We start from the raw sequence: 21,071 nt of genomic DNA on the forward strand, positions 1-21,071 counted from the left end.
ACCAACCACTATAAGTTGACAAGTGGCTAAAGTATGTCGGCTAAAACTGTATATCTATGCATATACTCAAAAACCCATCATCAAATTTGGCTAAGTATATTATATATATATATATATACACACACACATATACACATGTGTGTGCGTAATGCACAAGTGGTGTCCACATATAAAGTGCTTATTGTTGTATTGTGTGATTAGAGTTAGTTAAATGTGGAATATTTACTTGCATAGAAATATCAATAACATTACGCTTTACCACATTCTAATATGGCAGTATTAGTAGTTGTTCATAATATTATTTATTGTTTGGTGATGAGGGAACCCACCAAAAACACAATCCACGAGACTCCACCCTAATGATAAATCTATGGGTCACATGCAAAAACCCGCAAATCATATGGATCGGTTAAGTCCTGGACTGAAACCCTATGCGGAAATAACACCAAAGTGGGTGTTAGAACTCACATGTACTAAGAGGTTGAAACAACTAACTTAACATCTGAACCAATGATTTTTTGCTTATTACTACCCTTCTTAATTAATTATAATTATTTTTCATTGTTTTGTATACGATTTTTCATTAATAGAATGGTCAAGATTTTTTTTTTCATAAACTAGAATGGTCAAGATTAAAGTAGTATACGTCACAAGTATGGCAAGTAATGTCTCTATTGCGTGCATCCTTATTCCTTTAGGAAACCCAACTTTAATTGAAGAAAACTCCCATTGTGTGAAATGTATACGTTTAGTTTTTAAATTTATCTCGCTTTTGTATGTAAAACATATTAATTGCTTGCTAGGTATTCTCACAGCTTTAGTTTAGAAAACACTTTGTAATATCTTAAAGTCTTTCTATATTTAGTACAAAAATAAATTGATGAACATTATATATATATATATATATGTGGGTGTGTGTATGTTGTTAAATAGAGTTTTTAAGATTAGATTTTTTAAAACATAATATCACAGAAACTACCCGCGCAACAGGTGCCGATCCGTATATGTTTGTTATATATTTTCCTTTTGGGTCTTTGTATATGATTGATGATACCTTAAAAGTTGTCATATATATATATATATATATATATTATGTTAGCAAATATTATATTCGACATGTCGCACTTGTCGACATACGACATCGATCTTGTTATAATGGTTAGTGTCCTTTTTATTTATGCGTTCGACAAAATTCAAATACATATGATTTCGTTCATGAATTTAAAACTTACACTTATTAGTTAGGTGTATTGATTTGATTTCGTATAATATGGACCCTCTCTAGGTTAGGTCACTAGGTGATTACCATTTTATTAGTTAGTTAATGTGCATGCATGTATATGTTTTTTTCTCCTCAGGCTGACATCAGGATCTGTCACAATGCATTGTACGTAGAGACACTCATGTTGTTGATTTTTGTTTCCCAAAATCTTATTACAAGATCAATAATATTATGTACGTAACGCTAAAAATTAAATTATCGATAAAAATAAGTGTCGGGAAAAGAAGGAAAAAAAGTTTCCTAGATAGCTATATATATATATAGTTGGTCAATAAGTGAGGCTACACATGTATCACGTCCAAACTCACATTTTTAACATTGAATTTACTAAATACTGTGTATACCTCTCCCTCATTGTAAAGAAACTTGATCAACTACATAAATATAGTATATAGAGATGTAACTATTTTATCCATACACAATATTCAAAACTTGAAACGTTTAAATTTATACGGTTGCTCGCCCTCATATCTATACTTATAGTTAGTTTAGAGTCTGTTTGGTATCACTTTTGTTTCTTATTTTTTGTTTTAGTTTTCAAAAAATAGAAAATAAAAACAAAAAATATTTTTTGTCTGTATTTTCTATTTTGGTTTTTATGAAAACCAAAAACAAGTTTTTAAAATTTTTGAAAACAAGAAAAAAGGTTTTTAAAAGTTTTGGAAACAGAACTAGTTACACTTATTATAGATTGCACTTTCTTTAAGATTTCAAATTGCATAGAGATATGAAGACAATGATCAAACATACTTTGGGTTATTGTTTTATTTCTTATCTTTTTTTCTTTTTGCTGATATTTTCAATGGTGAAACACAGTAAATGCTACAGTTATAAAAAATATAGGTGGTGTGGATATATTCCGTTATTATGAAAATAAAAGCATAAACACACTCTTTTTTTTTTTTTCAGTTTTATGCTTTCAGTTTTTGTTTTCAGTTTTAAATGTTCAACCAAATAAGTTTCAATTTTATATTTTCATTTTATGTTTTATGTTTTATGTTTTTGTTTTTTACTTTTGTTTTCAAAATTTTTAGAAGTGATACCAAACACAACCTTAGTTTTTCAAAAAAAAATAAATAAATTATACATCTCGTTATGTAACGGAAGCACTACATGTCCATACTTTTGATGTCCATACTTTTTGTTTTATACTTTTGTTTTAATACTTAAATGGTCTCCCATACTTCTTCTCATGCCACCTAGATTATGGACACTAAAATTATGGACACATATCATTTTGGGTCACGTAACACTTGTCAATAAAAATTTTAAACCAAACTAAAAAATAATTTTTTTTTTGTGATTTGTATTGTAATTATATTTAGACTATGTAAACATATTGATGACGGGCGAATCTAGCACTTCTCGGATTGGTAGTCCAAATACGGTACCATCACATATGTATGATAATACTAACTTCATTATGATTTCTATTACCATAACATATATATATATATTAGAAATTTACTTTATATAGTAATATTTTGAAAATTTAAATTTACTAATATTGCTCTCAACTAGTTTATTTGATTTATAAAAAAGATGTTTTTCCATGGTCTTTGGGTGGGCCATGAAACCTAGGAGCCTGAGACCCCATTGAGGTGGTTGCACAAGTAAAACGAGTGATTATTTGAGGTGAAAATTCAAAAATGAAAAAGATAGAGAGAGAGAGAGAGAGATTCGTTTTTAGAGGTGGTTTTCAAATAGATATTAAGGTGAGAAGTCATAGTTGAGATGTGGGCGTTCCTCCTCTTGTTGGTATTAAAGCAAAAGAAAACACATATATTGCTCCTCACGTTTGTCAGAAGGCCAAAATTCTTCCCTTTCATTTGGTAAAACCCCTTTAACTTTTTTATGATTTGTAGACACATATATAAACTCTTTCAAAGTATCAAGATTATTACCCTTTAAACAAAGTACGACGTCGTATCATTTTCATAGATGCAGTTGGGATGTTGCAGTGTTTAAATATAAAAATGTATAACAGTACTGACTAACATTCAACTCATGTTTTTGAGAACATCTGCTTTTAACGATCCGGAAGCTCCACAATTTGTTTAAAATTATAGAGTTTACGATTTGAATCTAATGGTATATATTTTGGTGTTTTTTTTTTTTTTGACTAAAGTGGTGACCATGGATACTACCTTATACCATGGGGGACCAACAAATGACAAAACCCTACCTCTTTCTCTCTATAGTCTTTGAGCTTTAGGTGGTTGAGTCTTCTCGAAGGGCCATTTATTGGACCCCACACTAAGTAAAGACAACTCAACACACACACCCGCACCCATTAGAAATGCAAACCATTACTTTTTCATGCATGTTTTTGGACGGATCCTCTTATCTTCCCTACCAGCTGCTACTAACCACTATAAATCATCATAAGACTGCAGTACCCTTTACGCACACTTTGATTCTCTTAATTTGTTATATGTACTTTAGACTTATGGTAGTGCCATCTCTTCTTTAATGATCATTCTCTCTTAGCTTTCTCATTGATGGTTTTATCATTGTTGTGGTCATATTAATGTCCGAAGTTATGAATCTATCCATTAATGGCCAGTCTCAAGTTCCTACTGGATTTAGGTTTCACCCAACAGAAGAGGAGCTTCTTCACTACTATCTTAGAAAGAAGGTGAACTATGAGAAGATAGATGTTGATGTTATTCGTGAGGTTGATCTTAATAAGCTCGAGCCTTGGGACATTCAAGGTATGTCTTCAACATTAATCTTTTATATATGTGTATAAATCTTCTATGTGGGTAGTGAGATTTGTGTTATTATTGTAGAGAAATGCAAGTTAGGATCAACTCCACAGAATGATTGGTACTTCTTTAGTCACAAGGACAAGAAGTATCCGACGGGGACTAGGACTAATCGTGCAACGGCGGCTGGGTTCTGGAAGGCGACCGGCCGGGATAAGATCATCTACAGTGGGATTAGAAGGATTGGATTGAGGAAGACTCTGGTTTTCTACACAGGAAGAGCTCCACATGGTCACAAATCCGATTGGATTATGCATGAATATAGGCTTGATGAAAGCACCACTGAAACCACCACAGTAAGTCGTCTAAAACCTCGTTAATAAATAGTCATTATATATATGTACTTGCATTGATATAATACAAAAAAATTAGGGATCCCAGTAAAAAGCATCTCAGTCATCCCAGTAGTGGATCTTGTCCCTTGATGGATGTAAGTGTAGAGGCCCACAAAACTTGATGATTGAACCAGAGCGTGACACATCTACTGTTGGATAATTGAGATGCTTTTTATTGGAATCCCTATCACTTCTGGATATAATATGAACATCATATTTGTCATTGAATGCAGGCTACAAATTCGATTGGAGAATCGATGACTGAAGAGGGGTGGGTAGTTTGCCGAGTGTTTAGGAAGAAGAACTATCAGAAAACCCTAAATAGTCCAAAAGGTTCATCCGACTCCATGGATTCAAAGGCCCAACAAATGATGCTAAGTTCAGGCAATAATGATGGAGTTCTTGATCAAATCCTTCTCTACATGGGGAGAAACAGCAAACTCGAAAGAGAATCACTCAACGCCATGACCAATATGATCTCCAACACCAACCAAAACACCAGATTTGGCATCAATGGTACTGATCATCATGATCATCAGGTGTTCACTGAAAGATTCCTTCATCTCCCACGTCTCGAAAATCCTACTACTTTCCCATCAGTGCTCCCCATTAACTCCGACCAAGAGGGCGTTTTCCAGTCTTGTTACCAACCGTTCAACGAAATCCTCAATGAAATACCAAACAAAACAGGACTTCTCCATGACTGGGCCACACTAGACCATTTAGTGGCTTCACAACTTAATGGACAAGTAGAAAATGTGAGTTTCACTCTTTGTCCGGACGAAGATGACTTACATTCAGACAGGTCAGTACTCTACAACAACAACAACGAGAATGATCTATGGAGCTTCACTAAGTCATTATCATCATCCATATCTCCTTCATCATCATCAGACCCATTATGCCACTTGTCAGTATAACATATAACAGGAAGAAGATGGAAGGGAAAGGACAGACTTCCTTAGATTCCAAAGACAGACAAAGAGAATCCTGGTATCTATACATATATATTTGCTATATATAATATATATGTGTACGTAGCTGGTGAATAATGATATAATGAGGGTGATATATATGTAATGGAGATAAGATGGCTCTCTCTTTCTACGAGCAATTATATATATGCTGATCATGAGCAACTATGTAATGGAGAAAAAGCTGGCTAGACAAAAATAAAGTAGTTAATAATGGTAGGGGAACAGCGATCGCTGACTTGAAGGTGCAGTGTTGTCACAAAACACTCACTGAAATCATTATACCCACTTGGCTTGGTAGTATTGGAAAGATGTCATTCAAAAAAAGAAGAAAAGGGGTTCTGTTATGTAACTTTTTAGGTGTGGTGTGTTCATACATAACTTGATTACGAACCAATAAAGATATATAAAAAGGTGACCATCTTTTAAGCATATATATATATATATATATATATATATATATATATATATATATATAAAAAAGGAATCTTCATATGTGCACCCCAATTTTATTATATCCCAGTTAAAAACATAACATTTAATATTACATCCCATTTTCAATTTTTGTCAAAAAAATACCCTCTGCACCACTCTTTTTCCTCCTGTACCTAGGGTTTCTTCTTCTTGCCACATGAACTCGACAGGAGCAGCAACACCAACAAAAGTAAGATCATCTCAGTAATCAAATCTTATTACCTAAAATAAAAGAAAGAAATCATAAAAATTCTTGAACTAAAACTTCTGCAGAAATCAAAGCTCAGATGATCCTACCTTAAAACACACAACAATCAACAACTCCTAAAACAAAGAAAACAAAAAAGTGGATATGGAACAGAGTGATAGAAGGAGAAGAGAGACGAATGTCGCGGAGAAGAGAGTGAATAGCCATTTCTTCTCAGCTCCCATCGTAAGAAACACCAAATTCTCCTATTTTTGTTGTCGATCTCACTTCAATGATGGAGCATATGGCTGTTAATCAAGTCCAAAAATTTTCCGCTGAAATTACTGTTTTGATTGTTATCGGAAAATGGGTTTTGATCGAAACATGAATTCAGAGCTAAAAATTTGCGTTCTGATGGTGTTTGATGAAATGGGTATCTAGAGTGTTTTGAGAGTGGGCTTTTTAGAGAGAAATTGGGGTGTACTTAGTAACTCATGGAGTGTAAATAGTCTTACTCCTCATTGAAATCATTGTACCCACTTCGCTTGGTAGTATTGAAAAGATGCCATTCAAAAAAAGAAGAAAGGGGTTCTGTTATGTAACTTTTTAGGTGTGGTGTGATCATACATAACTTGATTACGAACCAATCAAGATATATAAAAAGGTGACCATCTTTTAAGCATATATATAAGGAGTGAAAATTCTCATGTGAGAGATCCCTCATTTTAAATAAAATGAGGGATCCATCTAACACCATTCATTATGTGTAAGTGTGGTCCCCACATGTGATGGGGTCCACGCATAAATGGTGTTAGATGGATCCCGTACTTTAAATAAAGTGCGGGATCCCGCACCTGAGAAGCCCTCATATAAGGAGTATTCATATGTGCATCAACTATACGCACTTGTTTTTCAATAATAGATTCAACGGATCCACAGTAAATGTGTGGTTCCCACTTTTGTTCTTCTTTATTACAGCCATTGAATTTCAATTGTGTAAAGTTTGTGAGTATAATTGGTGCGCATGTGAAAATTCTTCTATATATATATATATATGCTATGGGGGAATTCTCCTATAATTCCCAAAATGAGGTCCTAATTTTTAAGTTCAATTTTTTAAAAAATTTAAAAAATATACATATTTGTAGTTTGATTGTTCTTGATAATTTCTCTCCTTTTTAATAATTTTTGTGAGATTCTAAACGTAGACACGAAAAAATGTTACTTAAATACGAGAAACATGAAGCCGTAGCCATGTTTCCCTAATGTGAAGATAACAGGCAAGTTTCCCTAATTTGAAAGAGACATTCTTTGTCTAAGATGCTTTGAGTGATTAATTAGCTAGACGTTACATCCTATTGACGTATAAGATGATGACAAGTTGATCTATATAGCTAGACATGCACATGATTCTATATGCATGCTCAATCTCTACCATGCATAAATTGAAGTCCTCCTATACGTACAATGACAATTTATGTTTAATGAGCTATTGAGATATGTTTATGATTGTGATAAATTGTATACACTAGAACCAATTCATAAATATAAAGACAATAGATTGAACGACATAAGTATGTCAACAGATGTTACAATCAATATAATCATGAGTGTAATAAGTGATTCCTTCTAAAAGGTGAATTTTTCAACTTTTAACTATCTAACACTTTCTATCACTCGTAGTTCGAACTTGTAATGAATGGCCTAACAAATGAAATTGAGAGTACCAAAACAATAGCCTCTACGGAGATCTTGACAAGTGACACGTAAAATTAGGCTCCCACCAAATTAAAGAAGCATCCTCGGTTATCGAGACTATTTGCAACATCGGAGCGGATTACCCAAAAAATTCCTAAGAAAAAGAGAGAGATCTATGTAACGAAAACTATAGGGGGCTATAAAAGTAAAACCGTGGACATCAATTGATGAGAAAACATCTGAAGAGTCAATATAAGGCATGATATTCGAATAGAGAGCATCTCGGCATGACCGAGAGGCTCCCTCGGTGTAATACCGAGCATAGATCGATCCTCAGTATTTCATGGTGACCAAACAACAAAAGGAAATAAAATGTCTTAAATTAAGGAGACTGACTCCATTTAGAAAAAGAATCGTGATAAGATTCACCATTCTGCAGATCCGCCTAAGATCAGTAGATCATCTAGGATATCATCTGACAACAATCCTATCGCCTGATACATCAGCGAAACCAAATACAATTTTGAATGTCATTGAAACACATGAACCAAGTATTTGCGCAAGACTTTGAAATCATATTAAACAAAAAAAACGTTGCACTTTCTGTAGTGAAAAATTGCCTCTTAGCTATCGAACACCCTTGCTAAGCATATAAATTTAACCAAGCAAACTCTAAAATTCCATATCGGGGACAATCAAAATAGCACAGCCATCAAGAATAATAGAAGAAAGCTATCAACCTAATGAAATCATCAGGCAATGATAAATTAAAATTGAACAATTATTAAATATGTGCTGGAGAGCACGTATATAGAATCTTCTTCTTTTTTTTTCCTGAGAAATTGGATTGGACTGATAACAATTTTAGCCCAACAAGTCCCATCAATGGTTGGTAGAGCATCAGGGGGGAAAAAATAAAATTCTCAAAATAGTCCAACAAATAAATAAAATAAAAGTAAGCATTCTTTCCGACAAACATTATATATATATATATATATATATATATATATATATATATATATACACACACCGAAACAATTAATTAGTTTACATCGCTTAAAAATTACGCTAAAAAAGTTGGTATTGGCTAATCATATATGATTTTAGTGGAAGAATTTTCCATTACATGACCGATCATCTTTTGTCAATTATTTGTCTCTTTCCATAACAAATATGATCAGTCTGGTACAATTAAACTATCACATGAAAAATGATACAAAATATCACCGGTTGGAATCTCTTCTTCTTTTCTTATATCCTGAATGTTTTGATGTGATCAAAGGTCAAAAAGGACAAATTTTTTTCTTTCAATCACTCAACTTTATACTTTTCCATGAGTTATGGGGTTGCTTTGCAATTTGCATAGAGGTGTCAAACCGCCGGAGATCCGTTAACCCGGAACGGCCCGGCCCATTTATCCTTCACGGGCTGGGTCCATATGATATGTATAAACAATACACTCAATTACATTATTTTTTACAACAAACTCTACAATCGATTATAACTTTATACTCTCTCTCTATTATTATTATGCCTTCAAAGTCCATTGTATGGCCATTCATTCACGGACTCAGGCTCTTGTCACCAAGGCAGCGGGCCACCATGTAGGTCGGTCCGGCCCACATTACACCTCTAGCTCTGCAGATGGTAAGAGGGCCAACTCTCAAAGAGAGCAATGTAATTGTAATGGGTTTTGTTTTTTGGAGAATTAAATCACATCCCCTACCAAACAATCATAGCTCAGATTGGACAGTAAATCATTCCACAAACTCGAAACACCAAACACATAAGACTCCTCCACCACAGAATCACATAGTAAAATAGGGTACCCTACCTTTAACTGCCGATCTAGCAGAATTGACCAATAATCCTCGCAGAATGTCAGTAATAAAAAGTTAATTTGAGACATTTAAACATGCTTCAAATATAGGATCCGACTATACCCGTCACTAGTTAGAGCGATAAGAATGGTGTGCATCACTCTGGTGACCAAGGTTCGAATCTCCATCTCATTTGAAGAAAGAAGAAGATAGGATTTAATTGGGATAGAGTTTACAAGCATTTGACTTAGTGCTTGTTTGGCATAGCAGAGCCGCTTCCGGCTTCCTCTGTGCCAAACAAGGTGCTCATGACAACGGATCTGTTGACATTCCAATAATTCTGGATAAGAGCTTCTGGATGACGTTTCCCATTTCATTTGTTCTTTTTCAAAAAATTCACGTGGGTCCCACTTAAAGTTGATAAAGTGTACAATATGATGAGACCCACGTTTTGACTTTGTTCCACAAGTTTGTTTTAACATTTTTTATTATTTATTTTATTATTCTACTAAGCAATCATTTACTTAATATTTTTATTTATATAATGTATATTATTATTTTACTTAACGTTTTTTAATGAAAAAATAATTTATATGATTACTAATATTTAAAATAATCATTTTAATTTTGATATAAAATACTTTAATTTTGATATAAAAATATTTAATAATTTATACCTAAAATTAATTTTAATAAAAAAATATATTTATTAGATTAAATTTAATAACAAATTTTAATATAAAATCATGATTATTAATATTATAATACTTTAATTCAATAAATTTTTCGCTAGCGTCAAATTTTAGTTCGTCAAACATCTCGCAGTATATTTCATAACTTTAAACTTAGTTTTTTTTTTCACAATTTTTCCGCTAGTATTGAAAATCAATCTTTCCGTTTTACCAAACGGACCCTTAGTATTGTTCCTTACATGATCTAATTTTGTCATAGATTTGTTGTTCTTCATATGAGCAGCATCTAATCACATCTAGTCACATCTTACATAGAATTTCAAACTGATTTAGAGATTGATTATCACAGGACCGCACTCAATCCATCTTCAAAGTCAGTCAATTATTCATGTAATTAGTCTTCTCAAAAAATAATATTTCATGCATGTCTCATTGTCAACTAACATTCAACCTAGTTAAGGAATCAAGCTAAAATACACCAAAAGTGTGACAAATATGAGTAAGAATATCAAATCATATGCCAATCCATCATAATCCTCAATACACTTCTAGAAGTGTTCCTGCCTGCATGCCAGAGTGCTTAAAGGTGGAGAAGGCATCTTAAGGATTTCCCATCAATGAGCAGCTGCACTGCTTCATTTATCTTCTCAAATGGGAGGTCGTGTGTAATGAACTCATCAAGATTCAGCACCTGAAATCGAACCCAGATACATCATATGAGAACAGTCTGTTTCTTTATGTCATATTCAGAGACTAGACAAAGAGAGGCTGTCTAGATTTAGGTACTAACCCCAGCCATGCATTTCTTGGCAAGACAAGGCAGTTGTGTCTTCCCTTTGAAGCCTCCAAAGATTGAACCTACGATTGACCGGCCGTGCAATAACTCCATTGGGTGTAGAGGCAGCGTTCTTGGAGAATGATAGATTCCTAATATGACTGTGTATCCGCAGCCCTGATAATGCAAAACACACTGAATTATTTAAAAACCTTGAAAGCAACGGGTAAAGCAAGAAGAACAAATGTTCTTGAGTTCAATTTACTTCATGAGTAGACAAGAAAGCCTCCCTGAGAACATCCAAGTTCCCCACACACTCAAAGCTGTAGTCTACTCCACCTCCTGTCATTTCCCTGATTACCTGAAACCCATAGTCTAACAATTTATACAACATTAAATATAATTTGATGCCTTTAATGTTAACTTATTTGAGATGCACTAATTAACCTCATGTTCTGGCTTTGAGAGATTCTTTGGGTTCAGATAATCCGTTACTCCAAGCATTTGAGCTGTATAGAGGAAAATAGATTCTAAGTACTGCAACTCAATGTTATGTTATATAATTCTGAATACAAAATATGATTACTGGTGTGCAAATACCTTTGATGAACTTCTCAGGGTTGGGATCAACCCCTATAATCTTTGATGCTCCTCTTGCTCGTGCTCCTTGCGCAACCTGCAACAAATATGACACTCTTCCTTACAGATTATCCAACACATGTTTTTATGATTGCTGCAATAATTTTGTAAAGACTGTCATTAATAACTTCTGTGCTGATAATAGTGAGTCTTAAAAGTTTCTAGGTTTGGTGACTTGCTAATAATGTGTAGGTTTCCCCTCTACTTGCCTTTGCAGTTGAGGATGTGATCTCTTATTGACTTCAAAGTCAGAGAACAAGTAAAAGAAAAAGGAAAAAAAAAAAGTGTCACACATCTGCTGAAAGCCTTGTGATTCATGCAATTTGAGTTTGCAGTATCAAACGTGTGATTTACCTATCTTTGCCTAAATGAAAAGAAAGAGAAGTACTTACCGCAAGCCCCACAGATCCCAAGCCAAAGATTGCCACGCTCGATCCGGCTTGTACATCAGCAGTATTCCAGGCAGCTCCAACACCTGTTTCCAGTTCATAAATTTCATGACAATCAAATTAAGCATCTAAAGACAAGGTCTAACACCATATCTGATGCAAAAGATTATTTGACTATTATCTTACCAGATGTAAGGCAACAACTTAACAAGCTCATCTTGTGCAGGGGAGCTTGAGGATCAATCTTAACGACACAAGCAGAATCGAGCACCGTATACTCGCTAAAAGTGGATGTGTTGAGGAAATGGAAGATGGGTTTCCCTTCTTTTGTAGAGAACCTACATTTTCCATCATTAAACATAGTCGACTTCATTGGGTTTACACCAAAACTCTTGCACATATTAGTTTTGTCATTCTTGCAAAACTTGCATTCCCCACACTCTCCATTGAAGATTGGTACAACATTGTCCCCTTCCTTCATGTCCTTCACTCCTTCTCCAACACTCTCAACAATTCTACATCCAAGAAATTAAATCAACTGTTACGCAAATGTTCGACGAATTTTCAATCAATTTGGTGATTAAAGATGTCTTACCCTGCAGCTTCATGGCCTAGAATCCGTGGAAATGCACGGTGAGCTTCATTCTTTTGATTTGACAATAACAAGAATGTTGTGTTAGGAATTTGAGTACAATATTTGCAACAATTTAGAATTGGTTCGGATGATTTGATTTACCTCGCCTTTCCAAAAACCAAGATCAGTGTGACAAATTGAAGTGAAGAGAATCTTGATACGAACCTCCATCTTTTGAGGAGGATCAACCAGAATTTGTTCAATGACAAAAGGCTCTCCAGGACCCCAGACAACAGCAGCTAAGATATTCCCCCACATTGGAACAAAAAATCACAAAAAAGGCTCAATAGAGACTACAAAGACACAGACTTTGATCACGAAAGAAGAAGAAAATTAAACTTCAAATTCTCTTTACCTTTGCAGGTGATGACCTTCCCTGTCGTCTCCATATCTTTGTATTTTGTTCTTGATTAATGCTTTGAACTTGATTGGCTAGTTTGTCCAAAATTCCATAGGTGGGACTTAAGTTAAATAGAGAGAGCTATGTATATCAGCATACAAGTGCTGGCATGCAGAAAGACAAGTTGTCAACTCTACAGTTAATCAAACGGTCATTGATCTAAACTTGCTCTGAGGTAACAAGATTAGCAGACAATTTTTGGCTGAACAGCTGATGAAGCATTTGAATTGTCATATTAATTAGTTTTATACTTTTATAACTTCCTCTCTTTTTATAAGGAGTATTCATCCGCTTACAATGACATACCTGCGGTTTTAACAGCGGTATACATAAATAAATAAAAAAAACCGCGAGTGAAAATTGAAAACTTTACCCGTGGTTGGATATCCGCTGGTTATGAAAGCGTCGGAAAGTTTTTACCCGCGATTTATGTGACCGCTGGTAAAAATATTTTGACCACGGTTGCAATGAAACCTTTACCCGCAGTTTCAAAACAGCGGCTAAAAGTTCACCCGTGGTTTATATAACCGCTAGTAAAAATATTTTGAAAACACAGTTAAAAGTTACCCTGAACCGTAAAATAGACATTACTAGCCACATTATTGGATTTTTTATTTTTATTTATTCTTTTTCTATATTTATCCAATTATTATTTTTATAGATATGATTATCTAAAAAAATTAATCAATACCAAACAAACTATATATTGAAATTAAACATTACAACAATATATTGTTAAGAAATAAGAAGTTAAGAACTACCAAAAACATATTCAACTCTCATAATTAAAATTAAATATTTTGAGAATACATTGTTGGAATCTACAAGAACGGAACAAAAACGGGAGAACTTATACACTCAACAAACAGATGGAAAAGAAACAACAGGTGGAATCTCGCTAGTCCAATTTTGTGTTTCAAGAAATAACAGCTCGATCATTCGTCATTCTCTATTTACTTGCCAATTCCAAGTTCCTTTTGGATATCTCTTGTCAGACTGAATTGTAAAGTAGTGTGCCATGGGAATAGGGTACGAGTAACCGGAAGTTTTCCTTGAATATCCTGCATTGGATATCATGTGTATTAGAATTTTTTTGCTTTTAAATTCTTAGGCCTATCATTAACTAAAGCCCCTTTCTCCCTAGCTAAATCTTAAACTAACATACATAAGTTGTATGTTTCAAAAACACTTGATCGCCCTAAAATTGGTTGTCTATTACTAATCAGATGATAGAAATAACCAAACAAACATAATCCATACATATCGAAAGCCGAAAAAAAAACTCACAGTGAAATGAACGCACACAAGTAATTTAGGGAGCTCCAAATAAATTCATCACACCAAGCATCTTATTATTGCTATCATTTGAACAAACTTCGGTCTGATCAGCAAGAAAGTCACTTTCACTAATAAAAAATACTGCATATACACTCAATGTGTTTGCTACAACTGTTCTGGCCAAACAGAATTGCAAGATAGAGTCAAGCGTACCAGATTGTTATCAGAATGAATCCTTAAAATAAGACACCCAAAATCAGAGCCATCGCAATTATCATCATCTCTGAAGAGTTGGCTCCCTATACTGCTTAAAAAGACTAACCCATCAAAAAAAACCAAAAAGAAAAAGAAACAGAGAATGTTAAGGCGCCCTTGAGGTTAGGGGATGTTGGACCATGGTCTGAGATGAGACGAATAATGGGTGGACGACGACAGAATAAGGTTCTTCGGAGCCGACAAGAGAAGCAGCAGCAGTCGCCAGATGAGCGGAGAGCATTGTCAAACGACCACGAGGGATCTGGTAACGGCGGCTAGGGTTTCTGATTGAGGGAGAGAGCCACGTTGAACGAGAACAAGGAACTTTTGCGCCAATTTTGTGCTGCTCGAATTAAAACGACGTCGTCTTATTTCTGCGGTTAAGAAAAGTAGAGAACCGTCAGACAAAAATAAGACAATTCCTGCGGTCATCAAAAACCGCGGGCACATGTAATGCAGGAATAGAATAGCATGCGGTCAAGCAAACCGCAACGCAGGTTTGGTGGGACGTTGGTTTGGGTGGGCTCGCTTTCCCAGCACGTCCCACCAAACACTTCATTAAATTAGGCAATAATGCCCCAAAAGCAACAAGATCAGAAATGGAGTTTGTTGTACAGCTTTTAGACATGGATCCCATGCCCAAAAGCTACGGCTCTCTTTTTTAACTTTTTTTGTGGGTCTCATACCTTTAATATAAAGTATTGTTATTTTTAAGTTTGGGACCCATCTAAAAATTAAAGTTTTAGCATTATACCTAATAACTTTTTAATAAAAATTGTGTTTAACGGTGTAATTATAAATTAATTATAATTATATTTTAATAAAAATTATAAATTAATTATATTTATTCATTTATAATTATAATTATTAATATTAATATTGAAATAAAATAATTAAAATTAAAAAAATACAAATAAAATATACTTTTAAATTAATAATTATAATTATACTTATAAATTATTATGTTTATTCATTCATAATAATTATAATACAATAAATTTTTTACACAACTTAACCGCTAATAACAGTAAAAGTTTCACCAAACACCTCACAGCTTTAAACTCAGTTTTTTTTTCTCACAACTTAACAACTAGCGTTGAAAATCAACACTACCACTCTGTCAAACACACGCAAAGTAACAATTAAGAAAACCGTATAGAAAATAAGACCATCTCTGCGGTCATCAAAAAACTACAGGCTCATGTAACTGTGGGTCTGTTTGACAGTGTGTTGTGTATTTGTGTTGATGTACTATTGTGGTGTTGTGATAAAAAAAAATGTGTTATAACGCGTCACTAAAAATATGTAGTGAGGTGATCAAATTTCATGGACTAAAAATGCTGCAAAGGGATTTTGATGCTTATTATTTGATCTCTGAATAAACTACTCTTATTGAAAATTTAACATAATCCTTAGCTTACAAATCAAATCCCAAATCCAGCATCAAATTCATCATTTTTAGTCCCAAATTGTGGAGAACTTTGGAACTCCAAAGCCTGAGCTTCTTGTGCAATATTCTCCCGCAAGTTTTCCAGCGCGCGCTTAAACCGCTGAAGCTCTTCCACACTTTGCTCCTCAATTGGCTTCTCCCACCAGCACTCTGCCTGGCTAGCCAATCTCATCTTCCTCAAATCCTCTGCGCGCTTTTTCTCCGCTTCTAATTCGTTAACCACCTGAATTTTGCTTACACAATAATCTAATTAGATCCAAAATCCTTATCCTTCAAAAATGAACGCACATTATAATTAACTAATATATACCTGAGTGAGTTCTGAATTAAGGTTGCGAACATTCGACCTACGATATGCCTCAGCAAGCTGCAAAGTTCCCGACATAGGGGGCGGGTTTTCACTGAGGTAACGATTGAGTACAGACTCGACTGAAGGGTTGCCGAATGCGAATGCCTTGTTCGCTGGAGAGAACACTATGATAACGATTTCCACATCGCAGAGGATGGAAAGTTCACTAGCCTTTTTGAAAATGTTATTTTTACGCTTGGAAAATGTCACTTGGAGATTCTTCTCGTTGGTCATCTTCTTCATTTCTTGCTTTCGGCGACCCGTAGTGTGTCTCACCATAGCTACTTCGCACAACGAAAAGGTTTGTAGAATAACTAAAAAATATAATATGTGATGCGTTCATGTCATGAAATGGTGAAGAAATTTATAGGGAAGTCTAAATGAGACAAAACTATATTGGTCGTTGGTTTCTCTAAATAATTTAATTTATTACTACATATAGATACTTCAATTAGATGTTACATAATATATATTATATAGTAGGAAAATAATGAATATTTAAAGATCGGATGTAGCTACGACGTCATTGCCAACATGATAGATGATGAAATCTTTTGAAAATTATCGATTACACCTAATTTATTAATAAGTTATTCTTGTCGGCGTAATGGTAACACTCGTAACTCATTTGAATGAAATTGATTGGAAGTTATCGACCACACCTAATTTATTAATAAGTTAGTTTTGTCGGTGTAATGGTAACACTCGTAACTTGTTTGAATGAAATTGATTGGAAATTATCGATCACACCTAATTTGTTAATAAACTAATCTTGTCGGCATAATGGTAACACTCGTTAGAATGTTAAACAAGTTGAAGGTTCGAATTCTATCACATTCTAAAAATAACTATCCAAGGATCATGGTTAGGATTTAATCTTTTTTAAATAGTCTTCTCCCCTTCCAGATGAGCCAACATGATAAATAATGAAATTTTTTGAAAATTATCGATCACAACTAGTTTATTAATAAGTTATTCTTGTCAACATAATGGTAACACTCGTTTGAATGAAATTGATTGGAAATTATCAATCACACCTATTTTATTAATGTATTAACATTGTCGGAGTGATTGTAACACTCATTTCAATGAAATTGATTGGAAATTATCGACCACCTAATTTATTAATAAGTTTGTCTTCTCGGTGTAATGGTAACACTCGTTTGAATGAAATTGATTGGAAATTATCGATCACATTGAATTTATTTGATAAGTTAGTCTTCTTGGCGTAATGATAACACTCGTCTGAATGAAATTGATTAGAAATTATCGATCACATATAATTTATTAAGGGTTAATTAGCAATAGGTTCATTCAATTTTTTTTCAACCCATAAGATTCATAAGTAGATAAGATTTATTTCATTAAGGACAAGTGATTTAAAATATATTTTTTTATTGATCATACCACCCTCAACAGTTGTTTTACTTCCAAATTTTAACAATTAAATATCTTTTCTGACATCGGTGTGATTGGACAGTCATAACTCACTCGTTTGAGTACGATTGAGACAATTGTTATGGCATTTGAAAGAAAATTGAAGACCCATATAATTGTGTCTAGTACATCTTTGAAGATTTGAATACTTTAAAGGTCAAATCGAAACTCAAAGTTTACACATCGGAGTTGTGTTCGGATAACCATAACTCACTCGTTTGAGACCCAATTTAGACGATTTTTGAGGTGTTCGAAAGAAGACTCTAAGACATACATAATTATGTCTAATAAATATTTAGATATTCAAACCTTTTATAGGTCTATTGTCAGTTTGTTTGGACATCATAACTCACTCGTTTGAGCTCTGATTGAGATCATTCGAAATAGGACTCTAAGACCCAAAGAATTTTGTCTAATACATTTTGGAAGATTCAAACATTTGATGTCAAATTAAGGCATGAAGTGTGCACATCGGATTGTGAATCGTATAGACACAAAGTTATCTACATTAATTTATAAACATTGTGTTGGCACCAAATATATGTTGGGCCTAATGGGCTTAGTCCATGTACAAAGCTCATGGAGCAACCTAACCACATGCGCCAAGGAGCAGCATATACGAGCCACACGGCCTATTAGGGTCCATTCACTTACTGCCCATATTATTGAACAATAGAAGCCCAATTGTTGAGAATAATGGCCCAGGTAGAGTTGTATTGAAAGTGGCCCGTGTAAAGTGGAAGAAGTTGTGACAGTTAGAGGGAGGTGGTCCAGGTGGCAGCACATGAGAGAAGTGAGGGAAGTTGTTGTGAGAAGGTGGTATTAACTTTCAACTGACAGAACATGGAGCAAATCAAGGTTAACTACAGTAAGATCATGGTTTCATGGAGATTTTCGTGCAAAGGAGAGGAAGTATAAAAGCTGATAGATCAACAACAAGAACAGACAAACAGTTAGACAGACAAAAAACTCAAGCCCAAAGGCACTTTCAAGCTTCCGAGCATTCTAGCATTCTAATTACTTTTCAAATCCTTGTCAATTTCGAGCAAATATCATGTTGTTCATTCCAAATTCCTTTGTATTTATTCCTTGTCAAGTTCCAATGCCAACTATCGTTGTGTAAATTATTCTTGGTGTCTATCTATTTTTCTTCATTCCAATCTCAACAAAGCGCACTACAATGGAGTTGGGGAACCTAGAACTATTGAGATCCTAAGATAGTTCGTTCAATCGTCTAGATAGAAGTTTTATTTACATTCGGTGCATTTCATTCAAATTAGTGTAGGAAACTCAAAGCCTTAGCACACCTGCAACTCATTATCACCTTGGGCCATTTTTGGTGACAACACATTGTCTGTTGTGGTTTGTTATGATTAATATGTATTGGAATTTATCTACACTAAATTTACACTTAAGATAAATTATATGCTCTATAGATAAATTTATATGCACTGAATATAAATTTATCTACACTGAAGATAAATTATATGCACTGCGGATAAATTATATACATTACACATAAATTATATTTTCTGCAGATAAATTATATGTTCTATTGAGAAATATATAATAATTTTTATGCATCTTACTTGCTTATTTGTCTTGCCTGAGTTTGCTTACTTACTTGATCATTGGAGTTTTTTTGATAGGCACCCCACCGATGACCAAGTATTTTCTACCATCAACCCGTCTTTGTTTTTTAGAGCCAACTGTAGGTGGCTCATGATAAATTAAGTTGATTAGTCTAATGATTGTAGATTTGGGAATCTAAAATGCTGACCCTTGAAACCGTGTTTGAGTTGGAATAGGCAGGTCTCCGATAGCAAAGTTGAGCCAATCTAAAACACTGGTGGGCCATCCATTACTCCAGCCATACTCAAGGTGATTTTGTTGCCTCTCAATCTATATAACTGTAGGATTATAATAATAATGAAAACATACAAATTGAAATTTGACAATAGTAGACTGAGGAACATGTATCTCGCTCTATTCAAAGAGATTCGAGCCCTCTACACTTCTTCGTTATTTTCAGAATCGGTGTATCAAAATTCTGTTGGCTCGACTCATCTAGGATATAACAGTCCTGTTCTTCGTTATCTTCAGAACTGTTGATTCGACTCCTCTAAGATTTAATAGCGCAAACTCAATGGCTATATTCATATCGTCAGAGCTTGAGTGAATTGGTTTGAAGCTCCAGCATGACTCATAAGACATAAGGAGAAGTAAATTTATGTATTTCAACTAATCCATTATCCTAATCTTATAATTTGGCCCAACCCAATCCACTAAAGGTATTGTCTGATTTGGGTTATTCTGTTTCCCTAAATACATCGGATCCACCTGGATTTATCCTTTTATTAGAAAAAGTGTCTCTTTGTGAAAAGGTGAGGGGCATGTGCTTATAAGCTAGATTGTTTGTCCACAATCTTTTGATGTGGGGCTTTGGTTTCTTACACTCCCTACACTTGTGAGTCAAGTTATGTCAAACTCAATAAGTGTGGACTGTACGTGTTAGATTTTTGCATTATTGTATTTGAAATCAATGCAGCAAAGAGTATTGGTAATTATCATGTGGAAGAGCTGTTTAGCTTCTTGTCTTGGCCTTCAAAATTTATACAAGGTAATTCATGGTTAAACTCTATGCGTCTTAGCTTTTTGATAGTGATGATTGATTCTGTTGCCAAACAGGCTTTTTTACCCAATAGATCCAACTACTCTAAAGCACATGGATGATACAAGACAAGCAATAATGGAATTAGATTTTTTTTTTTTGGATAGAAAGCTGGGAAAAGGAGAATGTGAATCTTCCTGGATTATGGTAATGGCCCTATATGCTTTAGCCAAAAGAAGCAATCATGCACCGCCCACTAGTTTCTGTTGGAATCTGTTATCCATGCCTAACAAATAATGAGTCCTCAAAAATATTCTACAAATTAATCAGCTTCATCAACATCATCAATTTAGAAGTTGAAAATTCATGTGGACAATGATGTGTTGTTTCTCAAGCACAAAAAGGGTACTTATCAAAAATGTATTAAGTCCCAATCATTCATTCCATGAAAATAAAGTTAGATCTAACGTCACGATAACATCCTAAGACGTTACACACTGAAACCAAAGAAAGTAGATGTTAGGACTCAAGAACAACAAAAAAACAAACAATGAAAAACATCGGGATGACAACACTGTTCTGGGATGAAACCAAACAAACTAAAACGACATTGTCCCAGGATGA

General features: G+C 34.2%; 3 protein-coding genes across 6 annotated transcripts; 1 reads left to right on the top strand and 2 right to left on the bottom strand.

The window, feature by feature from the left end:
• The first annotated feature begins 3,700 nt into the window (after positions 1–3,700).
• On the top strand, positions 3,701–5,681 carry LOC119981463 (NAC domain-containing protein 12-like). The gene is made up of 3 exons (XM_038824584.1): positions 3,701–3,996; positions 4,075–4,346; positions 4,619–5,681. Exons 1-3 carry the CDS (start codon positions 3,813–3,815, stop codon positions 5,303–5,305), a joined length of 1,143 nt encoding a protein of 380 aa, XP_038680512.1. The 5' UTR covers positions 3,701–3,812; the 3' UTR covers positions 5,306–5,681.
• Positions 5,682–10,604: 4,923 nt separating this feature from the next.
• LOC119981464 (alcohol dehydrogenase-like 3) lies at positions 10,605–14,456 on the bottom strand. Of its 4 annotated transcripts, none has more exons than XM_038824587.1 (12): positions 14,371–14,456; positions 13,441–14,128; positions 13,023–13,171; positions 12,770–12,906; positions 12,629–12,678; positions 12,220–12,548; positions 12,037–12,119; positions 11,606–11,681; positions 11,453–11,514; positions 11,271–11,366; positions 11,021–11,182; positions 10,605–10,921 (listed from the first exon to the last, which is right to left on the bottom strand). In XM_038824587.1, exons 3-12 carry the CDS (start codon positions 13,054–13,056, stop codon positions 10,811–10,813), a joined length of 1,140 nt encoding a protein of 379 aa, XP_038680515.1. In that variant the 5' UTR covers positions 13,057–13,171; positions 13,441–14,128; positions 14,371–14,456; the 3' UTR covers positions 10,605–10,810. The 4 variants fall into 4 exon arrangements, with proteins under 4 accessions (XP_038680515.1, XP_038680517.1, XP_038680513.1 ...); XM_038824589.1 differs by having other exon boundaries at positions 12,833–12,906; positions 14,355–14,456; XM_038824585.1 differs by having other exon boundaries at positions 14,355–14,456.
• Positions 14,457–16,024: 1,568 nt separating this feature from the next.
• On the bottom strand, positions 16,025–16,678 carry LOC119980769 (agamous-like MADS-box protein AGL62). The gene is made up of 2 exons (XM_038823564.1): positions 16,361–16,678; positions 16,025–16,273 (listed from the first exon to the last, which is right to left on the bottom strand). Exons 1-2 carry the CDS (start codon positions 16,676–16,678, stop codon positions 16,025–16,027), a joined length of 567 nt encoding a protein of 188 aa, XP_038679492.1.
• Between the last annotated feature and the right edge of the window lie 4,393 nt (positions 16,679–21,071).

This window comes from Tripterygium wilfordii, chromosome 16 (genome assembly GCF_013401445.1).
Source record: "Tripterygium wilfordii isolate XIE 37 chromosome 16, ASM1340144v1, whole genome shotgun sequence".
NCBI lineage: Eukaryota > Viridiplantae > Streptophyta > Magnoliopsida > Celastrales > Celastraceae > Tripterygium > Tripterygium wilfordii.